Genomic DNA, 19,497 nt, shown 5'->3' with positions numbered 1-19,497 from the left:
TCTTGCTATTTGGGCTTTTGTTTGAGCGTCATTTATTTTTGGTTTCGCTGCGTTCTCCGTGTATATAATCATGACGGTCGCGCTCAGGTTTCAGGTTGCTGCCCGTCGATCGGGCTTGTCCTGGGGTAGCAATGCCCTGCGGCGCACAATACCAGGACGAAGCTACTCCAGTGCAGTTGCAGCTGACGGGTCCCTGCCTTTGGCTGGTATTCGGGTGCTTGATATGACACGCGTTTTGGCTGGTGTAAGTACATCTCTCGAGACGCTACTGTGTGTCTACAATTTGAGCTGACATGTTCTAGCCCTATTGTACTCAAATACTAGGTGATCTAGGGTATGTGTTGAGCTTAAGAGCTATGAAAGAGCTGCAATGTATGATTTCTACGATACTAACAACACGAAACATAGAGCGGATGTTATCAAGGTCGAACACCCTGTGCGCGGCGACGATACTCGTGCTTGGGGTCCGCCGTATGCGAAGTACGAAGATACTTCCAGAAAGGGCCCTGGCGAGAGCGCCTACTACCTCGCTGTACGAGCCTTATCTTAAGTTTGTGAAACAGATTATCATGGCACTAATCACGGATATAGGTCAACCGAAATAAGAAATCTCTCGGTCTATCATTCCAACACAAGTCAGGTGTCGAGATTCTACACAAGCTTGCAAAGGAATGTGATGTCCTAGTCGAGAACTATCTCCCAGGGGGACTTAAAAAATACGGCATGGACTATGAAACGCTGCGGGAAATCAACCCCAAGTTGATCTATGCCAGTATCACTGGGTATGGCCAGACCGGCCCATATAGCAACCGTGCAGGCTACGACGTCATGGTGGAAGCCGAGATGGGGTTGATGCACATCACCGGCGCTCGGGATGGTGCGCCAGTCAAGGTTGGTGTTGCCGTTACCGATCTGACCACCGGACTATACACATCAAATGCCATCATGGCCGCTTTGATTGCTCGGGGTCGGACCGGTAGAGGCCAGCATATCGATGCCTGTTTGAGTGATTGCCAGGTCGCTACACTATCGAACCTGGCAAGCTCTGCACTTATCAGTGGGCAAAAGGATTCCGGCCGTTGGGGCACAGCACACCGTAAGCAGCGAACAGTCTCTTGTTCCGGGTGTAATAATTATCAAACTGACACTATCCAGCATCCATTGTACCCTACCGGAGCTACAAAACCAGCGACGGTGATATTCTCTTCGGCGGTGGCAACGATAGGCTGTTTGGCGTGTTGTGTGATCGACTGGGCTTCTCTGAGTGGAAGGCTGACGCCCGCTTCGTCACTAACAGTGACCGAGTGCAGCACCGTGCAGAGATAGATGGTATGATCGAAAGCACCACTATGCAGAAGACCACGCAGGAGTGGTTGGATATCTTCGAGGGTAGCGGTATGCCTTATGCGGCGGTCAACGACATTCAAGGGACCCTGAATCACAAGCATGGTAAGTCTGTCCATTTCCTTCACATCTGACAAAAGAGCGGTGCTGACCCTACTAACAGTCTTGGCACGAGATATGGTGACGGAAGTTGAGCACCCTGCATGTGGCCCCATCAAGTTGGTCAACACGCCTATCAAGTACTCCGAAGCGACACCAGGTGTGCGCACGCCTCCTCCTACTTTAGGCCAGCATACGGATGAGATCTTGGGTAGTGTCCTCGATTATGGGGAGGCAGATATCGCTCGCTTGAAGGATGAGGGAGTCGTGTCCTGAACTTTGAATTATTTATGAGAAACATGAATGACATCTCCCGAGGTCTGTATATAAGCAAACTTGAAATAATAGCAAGTGGCTCCTCGGTCCTTCTAGCGTTTTTGGGTCACTTAATGAGCAAGTGTCCTTGGACATAGTGGTCTAATTGAGGACAAGTCAAACATGCACCAGATCCCCATAGCAAGTAAACGGAACAGCTTTGATAATACATACATAAGAATTTCAAATTACGTTTCAAGTTAATATGATCCCATCTTGCAATATGCAAAATACGTCAATAAACGACTGAGGAAATCCATTTAAGGTTGCATTGGAATATCACGTGATTTCTATACAAAGGTCTTTCATTCGACGACTTCGATTCAACCCTACTTCCAGTTGAAAGAATTGAGAGGAGTCAACTATGTTCAACTGCCCGCCCAGCAAAAACTATAGTGCCTATCGTGATTTGCATCAGGCTGGAAGACTCGCACTGCCCTAGAAGGACACAAAATAGTGCCTTTTTACCTCGCTATCACCTATTACATTGTTCTTTTCTTTCACCCCAAAGATCAACTAGTTTTCGAAGAGAATCTTGCCCAGTCCCTTTTTTGGAACATTATTCGCAAGGAAATTCACCATGAGGGTCTCATCGGCATTTATGGACCTCCCCGCCCCCGATATCAACCCCGGGTGCCCCCAGAACGTCCATGAGGGCAACATATTTGACCATGAGGGAGTCTCGGAGGCGATCCAACCATTACCATACCACTCGGAGCTTATAGCTGAGAATATACCCTGGGCAACATGGGGGTCACCAGCACCGCTTCAGGAAGAGGCAGTTTGGACAACAGCTGGGGCAATGGAAACGGGTCAGCAAAATGCCAGCGCTGCCCTAGCTTCGAATCGGACTCGATCTGGCCGTCGTATTACTCAGCCAGTTGCTCGAGAAGCCTACCCTGTGACAACAAAGGAACCAACTGTGACAACAAAGGGGCCAACTGTCAAAGCGGCAGCAAAAAAGCGGAAGCGTCTGAACCGTCAGGTGAATATAGTCTGCACCGGCTGTTACCGAGGACACAGCCCCTCGAACAATTTGATTGTTCTATGTGACTCGTGTGATGCTCCCTGGCATCAAAGATGCCACAATCCGAATATTGATAATGAGGTCATTGAAATCCCGGAGACGAATTGGTTTTGCATCAAGTGTAAACCTGAGCAACGCCAGGCAGGCCGGAGAAAATCTCGAAAGAATGCAACGAAAGTGAAAAAGGTCGGACGCCCCAAGAAGCCTGTGTTTGGATCTCAAATTGGTGGAAATCATTATACGGAAGAAGAACGACGAGCGTATCTGTCCTCTCTTTCGCATGATTCGCTAGTCCAGCTTGTAGTTAAAGTCTCGAACGAGTGGCCGTCGGTTCCTCTGTTTCCCCCGGATATGCAACCCGTGACTGATTTCACTCTGTCACCTGCGATACCACACAATCATCAGGCATCCAAACCTACACCGAAGAACAACGCTCGTTCTGCAATACTTGATTGGGAAAATCTAGAACCCATGTCTCAGAACGCCAACGCCATGGATTCAAAACAACGAATCAGCGAGACTTCCGATGCCACGACTCCCGCAGCTACTGCCCTGGATGCCGATAAAACCTTTGCTGCCATGGTCTCCGATTCTGTCCCCGAACCTGCTCCTCCAGCGGCTCTTGGTGGCATCCCTGCGGGCCAGATTTTCGCCGGAAGTTCTCACACGCATGCTTACGCAACTGCTCCCCAGACCTCTACCACAACAACTCCGCAGACCCCTTCAAGGGCGACGCGCAGATTTACGTCTCAAGCTGCTCCTGCAGCTAGGCACGCTCGCACGGCCTCTTTCGTTTCCTCGTACTCTGACCTGCTCACCGACGACGAGTCATCATACTCCCAATCCCGACAACAATCCCCCACTCCGTCTGCGTCTCAGTCTTCACACGCCGAATCCCAGCATGAATCGGATTATGACCCTGGAGATTACCGCGCTTACTCCGAAGCTGGTCAGGGCTTCCAGGTGCCGTTAACCCCAAGCGATCTCGACATCATGGCTGAGGATAAGGATTGCCTTACCTTCAGACATTCTATCCGAGGCCCAGAGGCTCAGAATAAGAAGCCTTATTCGCCTTTTGGTCAGCGCAAGCAGTGGTGACTGATTGGTGATCTTGGGCTTGTTTAAGCCAGGGGATACACTGTCTGACAATCATGGGGGGAGTTTCACGAGTTTATGCTGGACAATTTTTCTTCAACAATATGAAACGAGGGATGCTTGATATGCTCAGATGTGTTTCGTGAACCTGAATCTACTTTTTTCAATATCTTATGTCTTTCTCATGTCTTTAGTTATAACGATTTCGTCCTTATTGCGTGGAGTTCTACAGACTTTGTGTGGATTCTTCATATTTTCGCCTCTGAATGAGACACTCGACGATACCTTCATCGGTCAGTCGTTATTCTGTCCTATCATCTCTTTTATATTAACTGGGGTTGCCTTACCTTGCCCTTTGCCTGCCTAGAACTGGTCAAAATGAGGCGCCTGACCGGATAGACCAAGTCGCCAATTCTGTATTCGGGATAATCAATATGCTTGTTTGTCACTAGGCATAAACATCATACACGTAACTCCGGCGGTGGTCGCCTGGGGAGGTACGTACCTTCCCTTTTTGTCAAAACTCGTCCCCCACCCCAAGTTCCTTCCTGTCCTTCAGCCACTGAAAAAATATAAATACCCCCTCCTCCCCAGATTTTCTCTTCTTCTTCTTTTTTCTCTTCCAACCCTCCCCCCTCCCCCTCCCCCCTCCTCCCCTCCCCTCTTCCCCCGTCCCTCGGCAGGTGACGGGCCACTTCAGCTCCAGAGAGTCATATCTCCAACATATGGCCTCTGTTGTCCAGTGACGGTTTCTACCCTGAGGCTCTGATGGCTCTTTGCTGCGGCCTAGTTAAGGCTGTGAATGGCACGAAGCATGTGGACCTTGTGCCTTAAAGGAGCACTTGGGGATTCCTAAGATTCTCTAAGAACCTAACGGAGCTCTTGGGAAACCCTTAGGAATCCTCTAAGTACCGATACGGGTTTCAGGGCTTCTACCTCTGTGGAAACAGACTGTACTCTCTAGGTTCTCCATTGAGCAACATCATCAGGAGATCGATCTGAAGTGCCACTTAGGTACGTCTCTTCTTTCCTTTATTTCTATTGTCTGTTTGTGTCTTTGTTACTTACCTAGGTACCTTCCCCCTCCCCTCCCCTTCCCCTTCCCCCTCCCCTGATCCTACCCAGTTGCACGGGTCCTGTGTGCAACACCTGAACAAGACTTGCACCTTTACGTGGTGTTCAGGATAAGTAGCCTCATGGTGAAACCAAGCAAGTCCTTAGGTAGAATTGCAATGTAACTTGGTATTCTACTTCGATATGTACTGTGCTTTCGTAAATTCTCCTGTAGCGTATGAACTGGCTCTCTGTCCAAAGGCTTGCCCCGTCGCGAGGAAGTACAGAAAAGCCATCGTTAGATGGGTTTTGAGTAAACCAATTACTAACATTCATTTTGTTGTCACGATTAGATTTTTGTATTCTACATCATAGCTTGAGCAAAACTTGGCAGAAAAGGGACTCCTCAATCATCTCTCAAATCAACCACGTCGATATCTGCTGCCTTTCTCTTCCTCGGCCGTGTTGGTCGGTTCGGCACCGGTCCTGCTGGACGTCGACCAGAAGAGGGTCCATGACCAACCCTACCCATAAGTCCCTCGTATTCCTCTCCGAACCACCCGGTTAAATCCCTTTTGTTGAAGTCAAGGAGCTTGACTCTCGCTTCCGCCTTTCTTTTCCCCCACGCTGCAAGATCCCGTTCATGCCGACGGAAAGACTTGGTCACGACCAATGTTTGCGGCGATCCGATTCGCTCGGTTTCATGCGTACAGTCTATCTTAGCAGCGTCGAGTCTGAGATGCAGATGATGTCTGCGTTTCTGGTTGACGGAGAACCTGCCAACTGTCTGGGCTGGGTCACTCAGGAATCTGTTGAGCGAGATGCAATCGGCGCAACCATGTCCCACGGTGGGTCGAACATAGTTACCGTCGTGGGAAGGCCTTTCCCCGACGTAGTTGTTGATGTAGGCTTTCAGAATGGCAGCGAAGATCCGTTGGTAATCTGGCGTAGATGTCGGGATCGAATTTGCTTCGCAGAACCTGACCAAATGGTGTAGGAATGGGAGCCAGAGCGAATGGAAGTCGGACGCCTCCATGGCAGGAGCATGGGAACAGATCGTGCGGGAGAGAATACCGACGATTGAACCGCTAAACAATCTACATTATTAGCTTAACCAACACCGTGGAGAGGTAGGTCTTACAAGTCCTTGATGGTATCAAAAGTGATGAGACCAGCGGCAGTTTGCTCTTGAACCCATGTGAAGAAATCAGGAGACAAATTTCTCTCGAGGCGGCCCACAGCATCTTTGACGAAGTCTGGATCCTTCGAGATGATAGCGGCCTGAAGGACCTTGGTAATGACGGCCTCGGGAAGAACAACTCTGGGAGGACGAGAGCTGCCAGGCGGTCCGGTCTCACTCATAGTCCAGACTTCCTGACAGAGGTCTTTCAAAGTCTTGATCAAAAATTGGTCGTCAGGTGTGTGTGCAAGAGACTTGGCAAGGTAGCCAATGATCAATGCCTTGTTTCCTTGACATGTACTCTCTGTGTAAGGTCCGCTTCTCTCCGTAGGAACCTTGAGGAAATGAGCAATCGAATCTCTGGGCACTATGACCACGGCCTATATCAACTGTTAGCTGGTCATATTCTCTCTAAGACGGTGGGTGAAAAACTTGCCGCCACGCGATACCAGTGGGTTGCATCTGGGCCCTGTCAAATCAAGATCAATCAGTAAACAGTAATAGCGATACGAAGCAGAAGTCAACGCACAAAGTTTCCCTGATAGCCCATGTAGTCTTCCTGTGGGTCAACGTCGAAACACTTCATCTGAAGAACGTTGTCGTTCTTCAATGGCATACTTTCCATTACTTCACAACCATCAAGGCCAACCAGCGTGTCGACCTCGTATGAGGTGTTAATAATCTGCTCCAGAGCATGGATAGCCCCAGATCTGCCACGGTAGCCTGCATTGTAGTTTTCGAGGTAGATGTTGAAGTAAGACCTGGAAGACCTGTAGGACTTTCTGCTGTAGGGTTCCTCATACCGACATGGTCCCATTTGTCCCTTTGCTATCACGGCCAGGAAGATCTCCATGTTGAGGTCGTTTGAAATCTCCTTGAGAAGATGTACGGACGCCAGGTCTCTACCCTTAAGAGCATTGAGTGAGATATTGGCTTTTGTGTACTCGTGATCAAGCCTGTAGTAGGCGTGGCTCAATTCTCGCTCCGGGGTGTTCTGATTAAGCCATGTCTTGAGGATTCTGTGGAGGTGACGCGCCTCGTCCGTAAGAAGACAAGCTGTTGGGCATGGCCGCGAAGGATCGATGCAAAGGTTGTACGTGAGGACCCATCGATATCCAGACCTGACAGCGAGAATCTCGTGGACAACATCCGAGTACCAACTGACATACGAGAACCCGTGTTGCAGCGTCGTCAGGGTCATCTTTTTGCCTTGGTGCTTGACAGCTACCTCGCCTCCTTCAAAGGGTGACGGCAAGCCGATCACAAGAGTCGCAAACATGCCGGGGGCTTTCTCGGTGCTGTTGAGGGCAAAGTCAGCTCTGTGGGGGGATATGCGTGTATCATCAGGCCACTACTCACTCAGTATGGGGTTTGAACATTGCACCCTTCTCGTAGATCAACATCTTGTAAAGCTCCGCTGAAACGGGCGAATCGACACCCAAATCCCGAGCGACGCATGTGCAAGCTCGCTTGATGTAATTGTCCCAGTTCGGATTCGACAGTTCGAACTGACCAGGATTGAGCTCCAAGGTGTTTCGCACTGCGGTGTCGACGAGGGTCTCACTGCCCTTGCCATATGGTGCCTGATGGGCTTGCTTCATCATTTGGCGCAGCTGTGACTCCTGCAACGGCAGAGAAATCGCACCAACATCTTGCACCTTGATCTGTGGATCAACATGTGGGAGTCTGCCTTGCGAAGCAAAAGTCCCTGACGACACGATAGCATCGAGAGCTTCACGTAGTTCCTTCTTAATGCCAAGGGGCTCTCCCCCATCAACTGTGGATGTCGCCATACCTGGATATACAATATCCTACGCGGCGATGGTTTTGCACTTTAATCGCGTTGGGTAGACTTTGGCAGGTCTCAGGTCCCGTTCAGTAGAAAGTTGACGTTTTTAAATCGGCAAGCAAAGAGAAAAGTTTAGCGGGGGCTTTGTCTGTCTCTGTTGACGCAAACGCAGGCCGCTTGAGACCGACCTCGACGCGCAACCAGTGCAAACGCGTAGAGAAGCCAGGTGATAGACCTATTCTTTAACCTTGTCGATGACCAAGATATTGCCTACTTAGGCAAACGTTAAACATCAGATATCGACTAAACAAGTTAGCGCCATGGTTGTTTGCATTGTCTCAACCTTTGGGCACTGCGGGTTACGGTATACAGGTCAATTTCCCACTGATTCCGGAATCTAAGTGGCTGTAGATGTTCAAATTCTAGCTGCAATTGCGCTACTGGTGCCGGGAAGTAGTAGGAATACATCTTGAAGCTAGGTAAGTGTATGACAAAGTCTCGCAAGAAGTGAACCTCGCAAACAGCTCGTTTGCCTTTTGACTCGGTTGTCTGCGGTAATCGGCAGCGAAATATTCGCCAACATTTTGTTGAAAATCGCAGTGAATTCCCATCAATACTGCCTTTTATGTGATGCAACGCTAACCTGCCAGAAGAAGCTTGGATTCCTTGGCTGTATGCAGTTTGATCATGACATTGCTGTCTTCAGTATACAGTTCATTATCACACTACATCAGCGCTTAGGCATTCCAATTCAGCCTGCTTTCAGTCAGTTTTTGCTTCTTCTTCTTCTTCTTCTTCTTCTTCTTCTTCTTCTTCTTCTTGTTATTGTTGTTGTTGTTGATTCTCACCGAGTATTTCTGATCTATCATAATGGGGGTATACGAAGAAGGAGCATCTATTTATGCTCCTTTCCATATATGAAGAAGATAGACCAATTAATCATCAATGTTACTTTTCATATACTATACATGTATTTCTGAGACATATAGATACCGTGTTGTGGCGTGTTATAGCGGCCGGGTGGCCTTGCAGTTCTTTCGCTCTTGATTTCAGGTATATTTACCTAGGTAGACATGCCGGTACGATGAATAAATAACGGTAAGAACACTATATTGATCTATGACGCGGGACTAAACATTATTTACAAATTCAGGATGTCAATTGCAGATCCAAATTGGGGTTGGTTTCTCTAGGTCTTACGGCGCTGTCGCTGTTGCTGTCATGGACCGCAGAAGCTTCCATGGAGATAGGATGGTACCGACCCCCTTATGATCATCCGGTCTAAAGAACAGTGCAGCGTTGTAAAAGTGCGAAGCCTCAGTATCACGTAGCTTTGCCAGGTGTGACGCACACGAAAATGTCGTCAAGTCAAATATCAAGATTTGGCTCGGTGTTGATTGATGGGTTGAGCGCAGCCTCCCGAGATCGAGACATGGTGATATAGGAATGTGATATAAGCCACGGTTGGGAATATTTGAGAAGGATCTCCGTGTTTAAGCTCGATTCGTATTTTTACTATGACCAGCCCAAGCTTCAAAGGGCTGCCGTGAGCTCCGGAGCTGACATCGGGGATCTCATAGATCGTCTTATCTCTTATCAGCCCCGCAAATCCAGAACGCGTCTTGAACCTCCCGAGGGCGTTCTTACTCCTCACTGCACATGCCTGACATACAATCTTCTGCAAGAGTCAAAGCCAAAGCAGAGATTGCAATGACATCCTCAAACCCCCAGTTGCTAAAAACAACAGCCAAACCATCCCACCCAGCCCCCGGGCCAACCAATTCACACACCAACTTCCTGACGATCGACACCCTAATAAGCATCCTCTCCAAATCCCTCCTCAACCCCTTTGTAGCCTGGATTTTCGTCCTCTGCCTGCGTGCCCAGGTCACACCATCAACAGACCCAGCCTGGATCCTCGCCGTGAGCTATGCAACGGCCCTGACACTCCTTTCCATCGCGCGGCTTATCAACCAGCGCGCCGCCGATGGCGTTCCGCGCACTGTCGATTTCGAGCATGAGGTCGTGGTCATCACCGGAGGGGCGAGTGGGCTAGGTTTGTTGATTGCGCAGATGTATAGCATGCGCGGGGCGAGTGTCGCTGTGCTGGATATCAAGGCTGTTCCGGAAACCAGCCGCGACGAGATCTTTGGGGAGGGCGTTTTGTATATTACGTGTGATGTCGCGGACAGAGGCGCGTTGGAGGTTGCCAAGGAGAGGATCTTGCAGGAGGTAGGTTTTGCTTTTTTTCCTTTTTGGTATCTTGTATTACCTCGATCCCATATCGCCCTATTATTACTACGGTTCTAGTGATTGAAATGTTTGGACAAGTTGTCTTCATCGTGCGCGATGGCTTGCTTCAATTGGGGTCTGATTCGCTAAATGTTTTGCAGCTAGGAACACCGACGATCGTTATCAACTGTGCCGCGGCTAGGATCAACGGCCTGTCGCTGCTTGATCTACCAGCGGATGCATTCGAAAAAACCATCCGCACTAATCTCCTGGCGGCTTTCCATCTGTACCAAGTCTTCTTGCCTGGCATCATCGCAGCAGAGAGCGGAGGAACCCTTGCCACAGTCAGCTCCGTGCTGGGCCAGCTGAGTGCTGCAGGCCTGTCAGACTACGCAGCAAGCAAAGCCGGACTTAGTGCGCTGCATCGGACGATAGAAGCGGAAATTCGGGGTAACCCGTTGATCAAGACATTACTGGTGGAAGTTGGGCAGATGTCGACGCCATTGTTCGACTGGGTGCGCGCGCCGAACAATTTCTTTGCGCCAGTCTTGGAACCGGTCGAAGTCGCCCGGGAGATGGTGGCAGCGATTGATAGCGGTCGAGGTGGTGTGATCAGATTGCCTATTTATGCAAAGCTCGTGAATTGGTATGCCGTGCTGCCCGCTACGGTGCAGCGGGTCGCGAGATATCTGAGTGGAATCGATGCTGCCGTGAATCAAAGCCGGGAGACATCTGGGAAGACAGATTGATAGGTGGCTCGAATGGAGCTGAGCGGTATATATTGGCATGAATCATGAAGAAGGACTCTTGTATGAGTCCAACTAAGATGTATTATAAAGCAGAGCGGCCTGCTTCATCGAACATTTCACCCATTCAACCATAGTTTCGATTGCAGCAAGTCTTGCAGCCGAGCCTGGTCGATAGAAAGTGATAAATCAAATGGATCGATTTATTGCTCGCTGGCCAGAATCATCTTCTCACGCTCATGGGTTCTGGGCGCCAGGTTACTCTTCTTAGTATGCTTGCGCACATTCTCCTCACGCCTCTTAATAGCATTGAGCTCCTCGCGTTTGATTTCACCAGCCTTCTTGATAGGCTTGGGCACATGACGCTGGCGCTTGATGCGGCGAATTTCGGGCATGTGTGAGTACCGCTTGATCAGAGCCTGGTCGTACTCCAGCTTGGAACGTTGACGGGCAGTCTTGACTCCACTGCGATCCGATGCATTGGCACGCCAGAGACGAATATTGCCATCGTCCGATCCTGACAAGACATACTTGTTGTCAGGCGTGAACGTTGCCGAGAAGACACGTTGCATCCGCTTTGTGTGGTAAATGTCACGCGAGTGACCAGTTGATCTGTTCCATAGGCGGATTGTCCGATCGTATGAGGCAGTGACCAGCTCTTCACCTGTAGGGCTGAAATCAACATCCATAACAGCGGCCACATGGTCCTTCAACACATTGAGAGCACGATCCATCTTTCTCATATCAAATATGTAGGCGTTGTGATCCTCGTTTGCCACGGCAAAGTTGAACGCTTCCATTGGGTTCCAAGAAATGGCGTTAGATGCCAGTCTCAATGTCGTCTTGTGTACCGGCTGGGAAGTACGCAGGTCGTACATGATGACTGAGCGGTCCATGGCGGTCGAAGCCAGGATAGAAGTCTCAGTCTGATTGAACGCAACAGATGTGATGGTGTCAACGCTAGTCGGCCAATGCAGAGTCTGCGACGGTGTGGAGGAAGGCCGGGAAAGGTCGTAGACAGAAATAACACCAGAAGCGGCAGCAAAAGAAGGGAGGGTCCGGTGATGCGTGACACTGGTGAAGGCACTATTTCCGAGATAGGTTGCCATTGGTGGAGCCTCGGATGATGAATTGTAAGGATCCCACAATTTAATTGTCCTGTCACTTGCGCATGACAGCAGTTTCCGCTCCGGTGTCCAGCAAAGACCCTTCACCATGTTTTCATGGCCTTGTGTATTCCAAACCTCGCCCTGCGTTGTCAGATCCCACACCTTCACCACACCGTCGCCACTGCCACTCGCAAAGCGTTCGAGAGAGCCGGGATCCTTTGCCATAGAGTAAACACCGTCAACGTGTCCGTTACCCATCTGGGCCAGGAATGGAGCAGCAAACATGCGCTCCATCTTGATTGCATTCAGAGCTCGAGTGTATTCACGAGCTCGCTCAAAAGGATGCTGTGTCGGATCCAGATTCCGCGACTGGCGAACGACAGCGGACCCGGGGGCCTGCTGTGACGCTGTGGAGCGGGTTAGTGCTTTGATTTTCTATATTTCATTAGCATGGCTATCCAATAAACAAAATTCTAAGGAAAAATACTCACCATGGTGCTGTTTTGAAAACGATGTAGAGAAGAAAAGAAAAATGCCAAGATGGAACTTTTTTTCTGTTCGATTTGCCAAGCGGGCGGTGAGAGGACAGTGAGCTGCTGCCAGCTTCGAGCTCCCCATTCGACCTGGTCATCAACCTCTCTTCAAACTACCGTCTTCTATTGTTCTCCTACTCTTTAATTCCTCATCTCGCTTGCTCGCCATTTACCCTCTTTTATCATGTCATTCAAGGTCTCACCGCGGATTCAAGAAGTCCGAGGTCTGGCGAAGGAGGATCCCTCCAAAGCAGCGACCAGTTACCAGAAGATCCTCTCAGAGGGCCCCGGATCTACAGAGGCCTCTTCACGAGACTACGAACATGCCTTGATTGGGTTGGGTGAGGTGTATCGGGATGCGAAGAAGCCACAGGAGATTGCGGACCTCATCAAGACCAGCCGTGACACCTTCTCGTCATTTGCCAAAGCCAAGACGGCCAAGCTAGGTAAGTTGTGCGCTAAATCAAGTCTATAGAAACCGGCTAACTATGATTGTTTAGTCCGTCAACTTCTGGACCTGATTAGCGAAATCCCCAACACACTCGAACTCCAAGGCAACGTCATCCAATCATGCATAGAATGGGCTATTGCCGAGCGGCGATCGTTCCTTCGCCAGGCCCTTCAAGCTCGACTAGTTGCCATCTATATGCAGAAGCAATCCTACTACGATGCGCTCACTCTTATCAACTCGCTTCTTAGTGAGCTGAAGCGCCTGGATGATAAGCTTATGCTGGTGGAAGTACAACTGCTTGAGTCGCGTGTGTACCACGCTCTGGGCAACCAGGCCAAGGCACGTGCTGCTCTGACGGCAGCACGGACGTCGGCCGCCTCCGTCTACACGCCGCCGAACCTGCAGGCCGGTCTGGACATGCAGAGTGGCATGCTACACGCCGAAGACAAGGACTTCACCACTTCATACTCCTATTTCATTGAGGCGCTTGAGGGGTACAGCTCGCTCGATGAGAGCGATCTGGCCACGGCGACACTGCAGTACATGCTTCTGTGCAAGATCATGCTGAACCTAGTGGATGATGTCACACAGCTGCAAGGCTCGAAACAAGCGCAAAAGTATGCCAGTCCACGCCTGGAGGCAATGAAGGCCGTGGCACGGGCCCACGCCAACCGGTCTCTAGAGGAGTATGAGAAGGCCCTTTCGACCTACAGATATGAATTGGGCAGCGATGTCTTCATCCGAAACCACCTCCGTCGTCTTTACGATGCCATGCTGGAACAGAACTTGATCAAGGTCATTGAGCCCTTCAGCCGGGTCGAGCTGGACCACATTGCGAAGATGGTGGGTTTGGATACACAGCAGGTGGAAAGGAAGTTGTCTCAAATGATCTTGGACAAGGTGATCATTGGTGTATTGGACCAGGGCTCAGGATGTCTGATTGTGTACGATGAGACGGAACGGGACCAGGCTTACGATGCCGCACTGGAGACAATTGAAAAGCTCGGCAATGTGGTGGAAGGTCTGTATACTAACCAGGCGTCTCTTCTCGAATAGAAAAGATGGGATATGTCCAATGCAATTGAGACGATGACTTGATAGGAAATAATCGAGACAATGCACGATCACACTCAATACCCATTGGTTCTGTACGGAATTAGTATCAATCATGTAAAGTACCTCTCAATGTTTAACTTCTAGCTGTTTATGGAATGTCAACTGCAAAATCAAAGTAGAACAAAAAGTTTTGTCCTCTCAACGGTGTTGATCGCGATCGTCCGAAAAGGGTAAAGCGCGACGGCAAAAGAATCGCGACCTCGCATCTCCAACATCTCGCATCTTACCCCCATCCGTCATCCTCCCACCAACATTCTGGTGTCTAATTTCTCCACAATGCAAGCTCCAATGCAGCAACATTATGCTCGGGCTATGCCCCCAAATGCGCAGCGATCTCCAGCCGCGCCCCGTCGCCCCCCAGGGCCAGGTATGTCTCCTTTCATCGGTCTCCACCCATTCGTCTCGGCTTTAATCTTACATCTCTATAGGTGGCGCGATGCCTGTTCCGATGCCACAGCACGCTGTTGCCCAACAGTACATGGCCTCACGACCCATGCCCCACCCGAATGATGCTGCCCTTCGGCGCAGCCGCAAGCCGACCGACAAGAACCTCCCCGACGGCATTGAAGAAGTGATCATCGGCGAGGGTGTTCAGCAATATAAAAACCTTCGCGACTTAGAAAAACGATTGGATGCTGCTGTTGTGCGAAAGAGACTGGATATTCAAGACTCCATCAACAAGACCGTCAAGAAGTATCGGACTATGCGCATCTGGATCTCTAATACCGTCGAAAACCAGCCATGGCAAGGCCCGGGCAACAACCCAGGCTCCGGTCGCTACAAAGTGCGCATCGAAGGACGTCTGCTAGACGATGAAACCGACCCTACAGTTCCCGATAAAGACGAGAAAGATGAAGATGCGATGGACCACGATGGAGCTCAAGACGATAAGGCAAAGAAATCCGAGTCTAAGAGCCAATCCCAGCGATTCTCGCATTTCTTCAAGGCTATCAACATCGATTTTGACAAGCCCGTCTCTGCTATTCCCGATGAGGTCAAGCCAGTTAACTGGTCCAAACCAAACGCGCACCCCAACACACCAGCGCCCCCGAATGCCGAATTTGATAGTCTACAATTCTCCCGGGCCTCGCAAGACAATCTGAATGTCACCATCAGCCTTGTCCGGGACGAAGTCCCAGAGCGATACAAGTTGAGCAAGGAGCTGGCCGAGGTTCTGGATGTCGAAGAGGAGACCCGAAGTGGAATTGTGCTCGGAATCTGGGATTACATCCGAGCCATGGAATTGCAGGAAGATGAGGAGAAGCGACAAGTGCGCTGTGATCATCGTCTACGCTCGGTATGTACTTCGAATATTTGGTCTTTCTAGACTCCGCTAACAAGTTCTGTAGATCTTTGGCCGGGAGCAAATGTTCTTCCCCCAGATCCCTGAAAGCGTCGGTCCTCACACCAGCCCAATGGAGCCAATCAAGCTTCCCTACACCATTCGTGTCGACGAAGACTTCCATGCCAACCCAACCCCAACCATCTACGATATCCAGGTCGCAGTTGAAGACCCGCTGCGCACCAAAATGATGGCTCTCACTCAGAACCCGGCATACACAAGCGGCCTGCGCCAGATCTCCTCCCTGGATGACCAAGTTGCTTTAATTGTCCAGGCTCTTACGCACTCCCGCGCTCGCCACTCATTCTACACTGCTCTGAGCAAGGACCCGGCCAATTTCGTTCGTCGCTGGATCAGCTCTCAGCGCCGCGACCTGGAGACTATAATGGGCGAAGCTACCCGTGGAGGCGGCGAGGATGGTAGCGGACCTGAATTCCGCTATGGCAGCGTGGATGGCCCGTGGGACTCTGAGGTGGCCAAGGAAGCTGTGCGATACATGCTGGCTAAACCCGAAGCTGCGGCTGCCCGGTAGGTATTCTAGCTTGTCTTTTCCTTTTGACTCGCATCTCTACGCTGCCAACAGTTATGCAATGGAGATCGGTTGATGTATTCTTTTCTCTTTGATCTATCTGATATAGGGCGCTTTTGTGGTGTTCGGACTGGTGTGGGGGCATGACAGGCAGGATTGAATTGTTTGAAATCCGTATTTTAAGAATCTGATATGATACAATATGATTCCGGATTCGTTTTAATAGTTGTGTGAACAGAGTCATAACGCCAGTCATTGTATCTCTCCACCAGTATAAAAGATTGGATGAGAACAACCAAAAACATAATGTGCATGGAAGCTAACGAGAGGATTCACAACCCCCAATCAGTTATAAAGCAGAATGGACAAAAGAGAGAAAACTTAACAGCCCTCAAAGATACGTAGGTTATAATGAATCTCAACTCCGTCCAAATCTCAAACACCAGGCAAAGAGATTTTTGCGACAAGCTCTGCCTTCCGTTTACGCAACTCCTCCCCGAGACCCGAGTCCACGCCTGAAGAGACCTGTTCCTGCAACGAGGAAAGATCACCCTGCAAGATGGCGGTCTCCTCCTGCTCCAGCTTGGAAGCCGCCTCAAGGACAACATCGTGCACAATATCCTCCTTAAGCTGCGCAGCCTTCTCTGCCCTACCAGGCTTCTTCTCAGCAGCAGCAGCCGGAGCGCGGAAGCGCTTGAGAACAGTCTCAACCATCTTGGAGAACCAGAAAAAGTTCAAGAAGTTCAAGATCAAGTTCGATCCGACGTAGGTCACGACCAGCCATGTCGGTACGCCTCCCGCGGTGTACTCCTTGAACTTGGTGATCTCGGCGTTGGCGCGCGCGCAGGCCTCGTTGACACACAAGCTACCGTCGCGGGCTGGGTAGAAGACATTCGCGTTGACGCTCGCGGGTTCAGAGAGCGGGGCTGCGGCTGCGGACCAGGTTTGCTGAAGTGCATTCCACATGTCCCCGTACACCACGACGGTTTGCCAAGTGCCCCAGACGAGGCGACAGGAAAAGAAGCTGAAAAGCAAGGCCATGCCATTATACCATTGGGCACGGCTGCCAGTCATGTTGACTTTGTCGAGGAACCAGTGGATATTGAGGAATGGGCTGGAGAGCTCATAGAGGATGAAGGTTGGGGCGAAGTAGTTAAGGAATGGTCTCTGCGAAACTATGTTAGCTGTGTCTCGGATTTGAAAATGCATTGATGCCAACGATCTTTTTGATACTGAAGGTATCTATATCAGGCAGATTGGAGAGGCAACTTACAAAGCCTAGACTAAACACCCACAAGGCGCTGACAGCATGGAAAAGCATGCCAATGCCAAACATGCGCACATGCACAATGCTGACGATCAAGTCATATACAAAGTATCCCACGGCCAAAGCTTGAATGAGACCACAAGCACCTGTATATCCGAAGACGCGCTCACCGGAGGTCATGGAGCTGCGCTCCTCGTCGTTGTACATCACCCACAGGGCAGCAGCATTGATGACAACGCTCTGAACTAGGGAGACAACATGAATATCCCAGTTCAGCTTCGTCCGAGGAGTGAGCTTGTTGTAAGACCGAGCAAAGAGGATTGGCGAGAGTCGAGGCGACAGAACTGCATGGATGAACAGGTAGAAGGCGAACGCTGCGATAACCTCGTGGATATGGTCGGCAAGTGTCGGACTGTTCAGTCGGATGGCATAGGGCTCTGCGAAGCTCCGCAGCCATTCCGGAGGGGGTGGAAACGGGTCCAACATCGTGGGATTTCCCCTCAAGCAGCTGCGATCACCCGATGTGGGGGAAAGCTGTTTGAGGTTCGGAAGTCGGAATGTAGATCTATATGTAGTTGAAAGGGCACCCTATCCTGTCTACCATGAAGAAAGGAAAAAGGAAAAGGAAGAGGAAGAGGAAACAAAGGAAACCCGAGAACTAGAAATAGGGGAGAAATAGTGCAGCCCTATGCGGAGATCGAGTAAGAAGATGACCAGGTAACCTTGGGAAAGCTGGCCTCGGCATAGCCTCAGGCAGCAATGATTTGTTGGGATCACATGATCACCTGCCTAGTTCGTCGGGTCAGGCTTGTTGACTTGATATGTTGTAGGTCACTAACAGGTGGTGCCCAGGTGGAAAAAATGAACATGAGGTCTACGGAATACTCATTACAAGGAAGTTAGCAGCTAAAAATATGACTTGTGATGCAAATGCATACCTGTGAACGACCTGGTGATCTTGACCACATAGATCTATACAATCTAACTACATCACATGGGAGTGTTCTTGGGGAGTAAAAAGTCTTTCAGCTCCAAGGAGTTTCAAAAGGTAACACGTGATGTGTGATGTTTCTGGCTGACGCAGAAGGCGTTCACGAGCTCTTGCCGCAACGGCATTCTGCTAGAGGATGGAATGGCGCTCCCTAGTCCCTGCAAAATAATCGTAAGTCGATCACAAGCTCTCGGCTTACAGGTAGCTGGAGATGGTTTCTGCCTTAGAGATATATCATAGAATTCATTAACGAAGAATGCCTGAAACTAACTTCTAGGGATATCATTCCCACCGAATACACCCGAGGGTCTGCCTATAGCATATCCTCAAAACGGCCTCATAAGCCATTCGTCTGGTATAATTTCGTTTGACGTGGCTCTCACTTCCGGGTCCCAGGTCAAGACTTTCCGTATAAAACGCAAAAACTGGTCTTTCTCCTCTCCCGGTGGGATTGTTGTGACAAAATCCTCGAGTGAGTTTTTTGGTACTGGTACTTCGGAGACCCAATTCCCTGTGATAGCTTTAAGTGAGCATAGGCGCTGACCCGGGGGGAAGGGGGTGAGCCTTACCCTGTGCATCAAAGTAGGTTGAGAAAAGCGGGCTGTTCTGGATAATATTCAGGGGAGGGGGGCCAAGATATCCGATATATTGTGCTAAAGCCGATGGAAGTACATACTGGCCATGAACATGGTCAATCGGATCGAAGAGGTTTTTTCCCTCCAAAAGTTCGAGGGTCTGTATCGATGAAATCTAGTTAATGGTTTGCTTACTTATAGCCGACGATTATCTGCTCAACTCAACTCACCATAACGCCGATTGACCATATATCAACTGGAAATCCCCATGGTAGATGCAAGAGCACTTCGGGAGCGCGGTAGAGATCAGACATGCACCAGTCTTGATTGACGCAGCCTTCGACCAGTCGCATTTGACCATAGTCCGTAAGAATAGGGTGGCCGGAGAGTGCTAACATGGTACGTCTAGATCTGTAGACGACTATCGGCATAGCCCCGTTAACGGTGGAGGTTATCGGCAAACTTGGATCCTGGGATTCCTGGTCTTCAATATCTTGCAGGCTAGTGTCGTCATCAATTTCCATTAAGACATTCTGGGGTGAAATATCTATTTCTCCGTAAGTAGGTAGCTAAGATATATATAAGTGGACTTGCCAGTATGGGCAACACCGCATGTTGCATGTAGCCAGTTCACAGAGATGAATAGGCGGTGTATCAAGGATTTTACTAAAGTCTTAGGGATCATTGCATTCGGAATTGCCCCG

General features: G+C 50.0%; 9 protein-coding genes across 9 annotated transcripts; 5 read left to right on the top strand and 4 right to left on the bottom strand.

The window, feature by feature from the left end:
- Positions 1-70: 70 nt before the first annotated feature.
- N7489_006120 (CaiB/BaiF CoA transferase family protein) lies at positions 71-1,719 on the top strand (the record flags this gene model as incomplete). Its single annotated transcript, XM_056711870.1, has 6 exons — positions 71-244; positions 303-334; positions 409-532; positions 592-1,096; positions 1,156-1,449; positions 1,508-1,719. 6 exons carry the CDS (start codon positions 71-73, stop codon positions 1,717-1,719), a joined length of 1,341 nt encoding a protein of 446 aa, XP_056565585.1.
- Positions 1,720-2,338: 619 nt separating this feature from the next.
- On the top strand, positions 2,339-3,883 carry N7489_006119 (phf1/phf2 family PHD finger domain-containing protein; the record flags this gene model as incomplete). The annotated part of the gene is made up of 1 exon (XM_056711869.1): positions 2,339-3,883. One exon carries the CDS (start codon positions 2,339-2,341, stop codon positions 3,881-3,883), a length of 1,545 nt encoding a protein of 514 aa, XP_056565584.1.
- A 1,456-nt stretch (positions 3,884-5,339) lies between these two features.
- On the bottom strand, positions 5,340-7,906 carry N7489_006118 (2OG-Fe(II) oxygenase; the record flags this gene model as incomplete). The annotated part of the gene is made up of 4 exons (XM_056711868.1): positions 5,340-6,021; positions 6,075-6,493; positions 6,643-7,411; positions 7,473-7,906. The coding sequence occupies 4 exons, from the start codon at positions 7,904-7,906 to the stop codon at positions 5,340-5,342; spliced, it is 2,304 nt and encodes a 767-aa protein (XP_056565583.1).
- A 1,706-nt stretch (positions 7,907-9,612) lies between these two features.
- On the top strand, positions 9,613-10,883 carry N7489_006117 (uncharacterized protein; the record flags this gene model as incomplete). The annotated part of the gene is made up of 2 exons (XM_056711867.1): positions 9,613-10,134; positions 10,296-10,883. 2 exons carry the CDS (start codon positions 9,613-9,615, stop codon positions 10,881-10,883), a joined length of 1,110 nt encoding a protein of 369 aa, XP_056565582.1.
- A 200-nt stretch (positions 10,884-11,083) lies between these two features.
- On the bottom strand, positions 11,084-12,483 carry N7489_006116 (rRNA-processing protein SOF1; the record flags this gene model as incomplete). Its single annotated transcript, XM_056711866.1, has 2 exons — positions 11,084-12,424; positions 12,481-12,483. 2 exons carry the CDS (start codon positions 12,481-12,483, stop codon positions 11,084-11,086), a joined length of 1,344 nt encoding a protein of 447 aa, XP_056565581.1.
- Positions 12,484-12,706: 223 nt separating this feature from the next.
- N7489_006115 (proteasome regulatory particle lid subunit RPN6) lies at positions 12,707-14,029 on the top strand (the record flags this gene model as incomplete). The annotated part of the gene is made up of 2 exons (XM_056711865.1): positions 12,707-12,968; positions 13,023-14,029. 2 exons carry the CDS (start codon positions 12,707-12,709, stop codon positions 14,027-14,029), a joined length of 1,269 nt encoding a protein of 422 aa, XP_056565580.1.
- Positions 14,030-14,365: 336 nt separating this feature from the next.
- On the top strand, positions 14,366-15,963 carry N7489_006114 (SWIB/MDM2 domain-containing protein; the record flags this gene model as incomplete). Its single annotated transcript, XM_056711864.1, has 3 exons — positions 14,366-14,456; positions 14,518-15,386; positions 15,439-15,963. The coding sequence occupies 3 exons, from the start codon at positions 14,366-14,368 to the stop codon at positions 15,961-15,963; spliced, it is 1,485 nt and encodes a 494-aa protein (XP_056565579.1).
- A 432-nt stretch (positions 15,964-16,395) lies between these two features.
- Positions 16,396-17,713, bottom strand: N7489_006113 (TLC domain-containing protein; the record flags this gene model as incomplete). Its single annotated transcript, XM_056711863.1, has 2 exons — positions 16,396-17,127; positions 17,234-17,713. The coding sequence occupies 2 exons, from the start codon at positions 17,711-17,713 to the stop codon at positions 16,396-16,398; spliced, it is 1,212 nt and encodes a 403-aa protein (XP_056565578.1).
- Positions 17,714-18,740: 1,027 nt separating this feature from the next.
- Positions 18,741-19,317, bottom strand: N7489_006112 (protein kinase; the record flags this gene model as incomplete). The annotated part of the gene is made up of 2 exons (XM_056711862.1): positions 18,741-18,953; positions 19,024-19,317. The coding sequence occupies 2 exons, from the start codon at positions 19,315-19,317 to the stop codon at positions 18,741-18,743; spliced, it is 507 nt and encodes a 168-aa protein (XP_056565577.1).
- Positions 19,318-19,497: the final 180 nt, after the last annotated feature.

This window comes from Penicillium chrysogenum (assembly GCF_028827035.1).
Source record: "Penicillium chrysogenum strain IBT 35668 chromosome Unknown utg000004l_segment0_segment0, whole genome shotgun sequence".
NCBI lineage: Eukaryota > Fungi > Ascomycota > Eurotiomycetes > Eurotiales > Aspergillaceae > Penicillium > Penicillium chrysogenum.
Note: the sequence above shows the minus strand (reverse complement) of the source record. Positions and strands in the feature narration are given on the sequence as shown.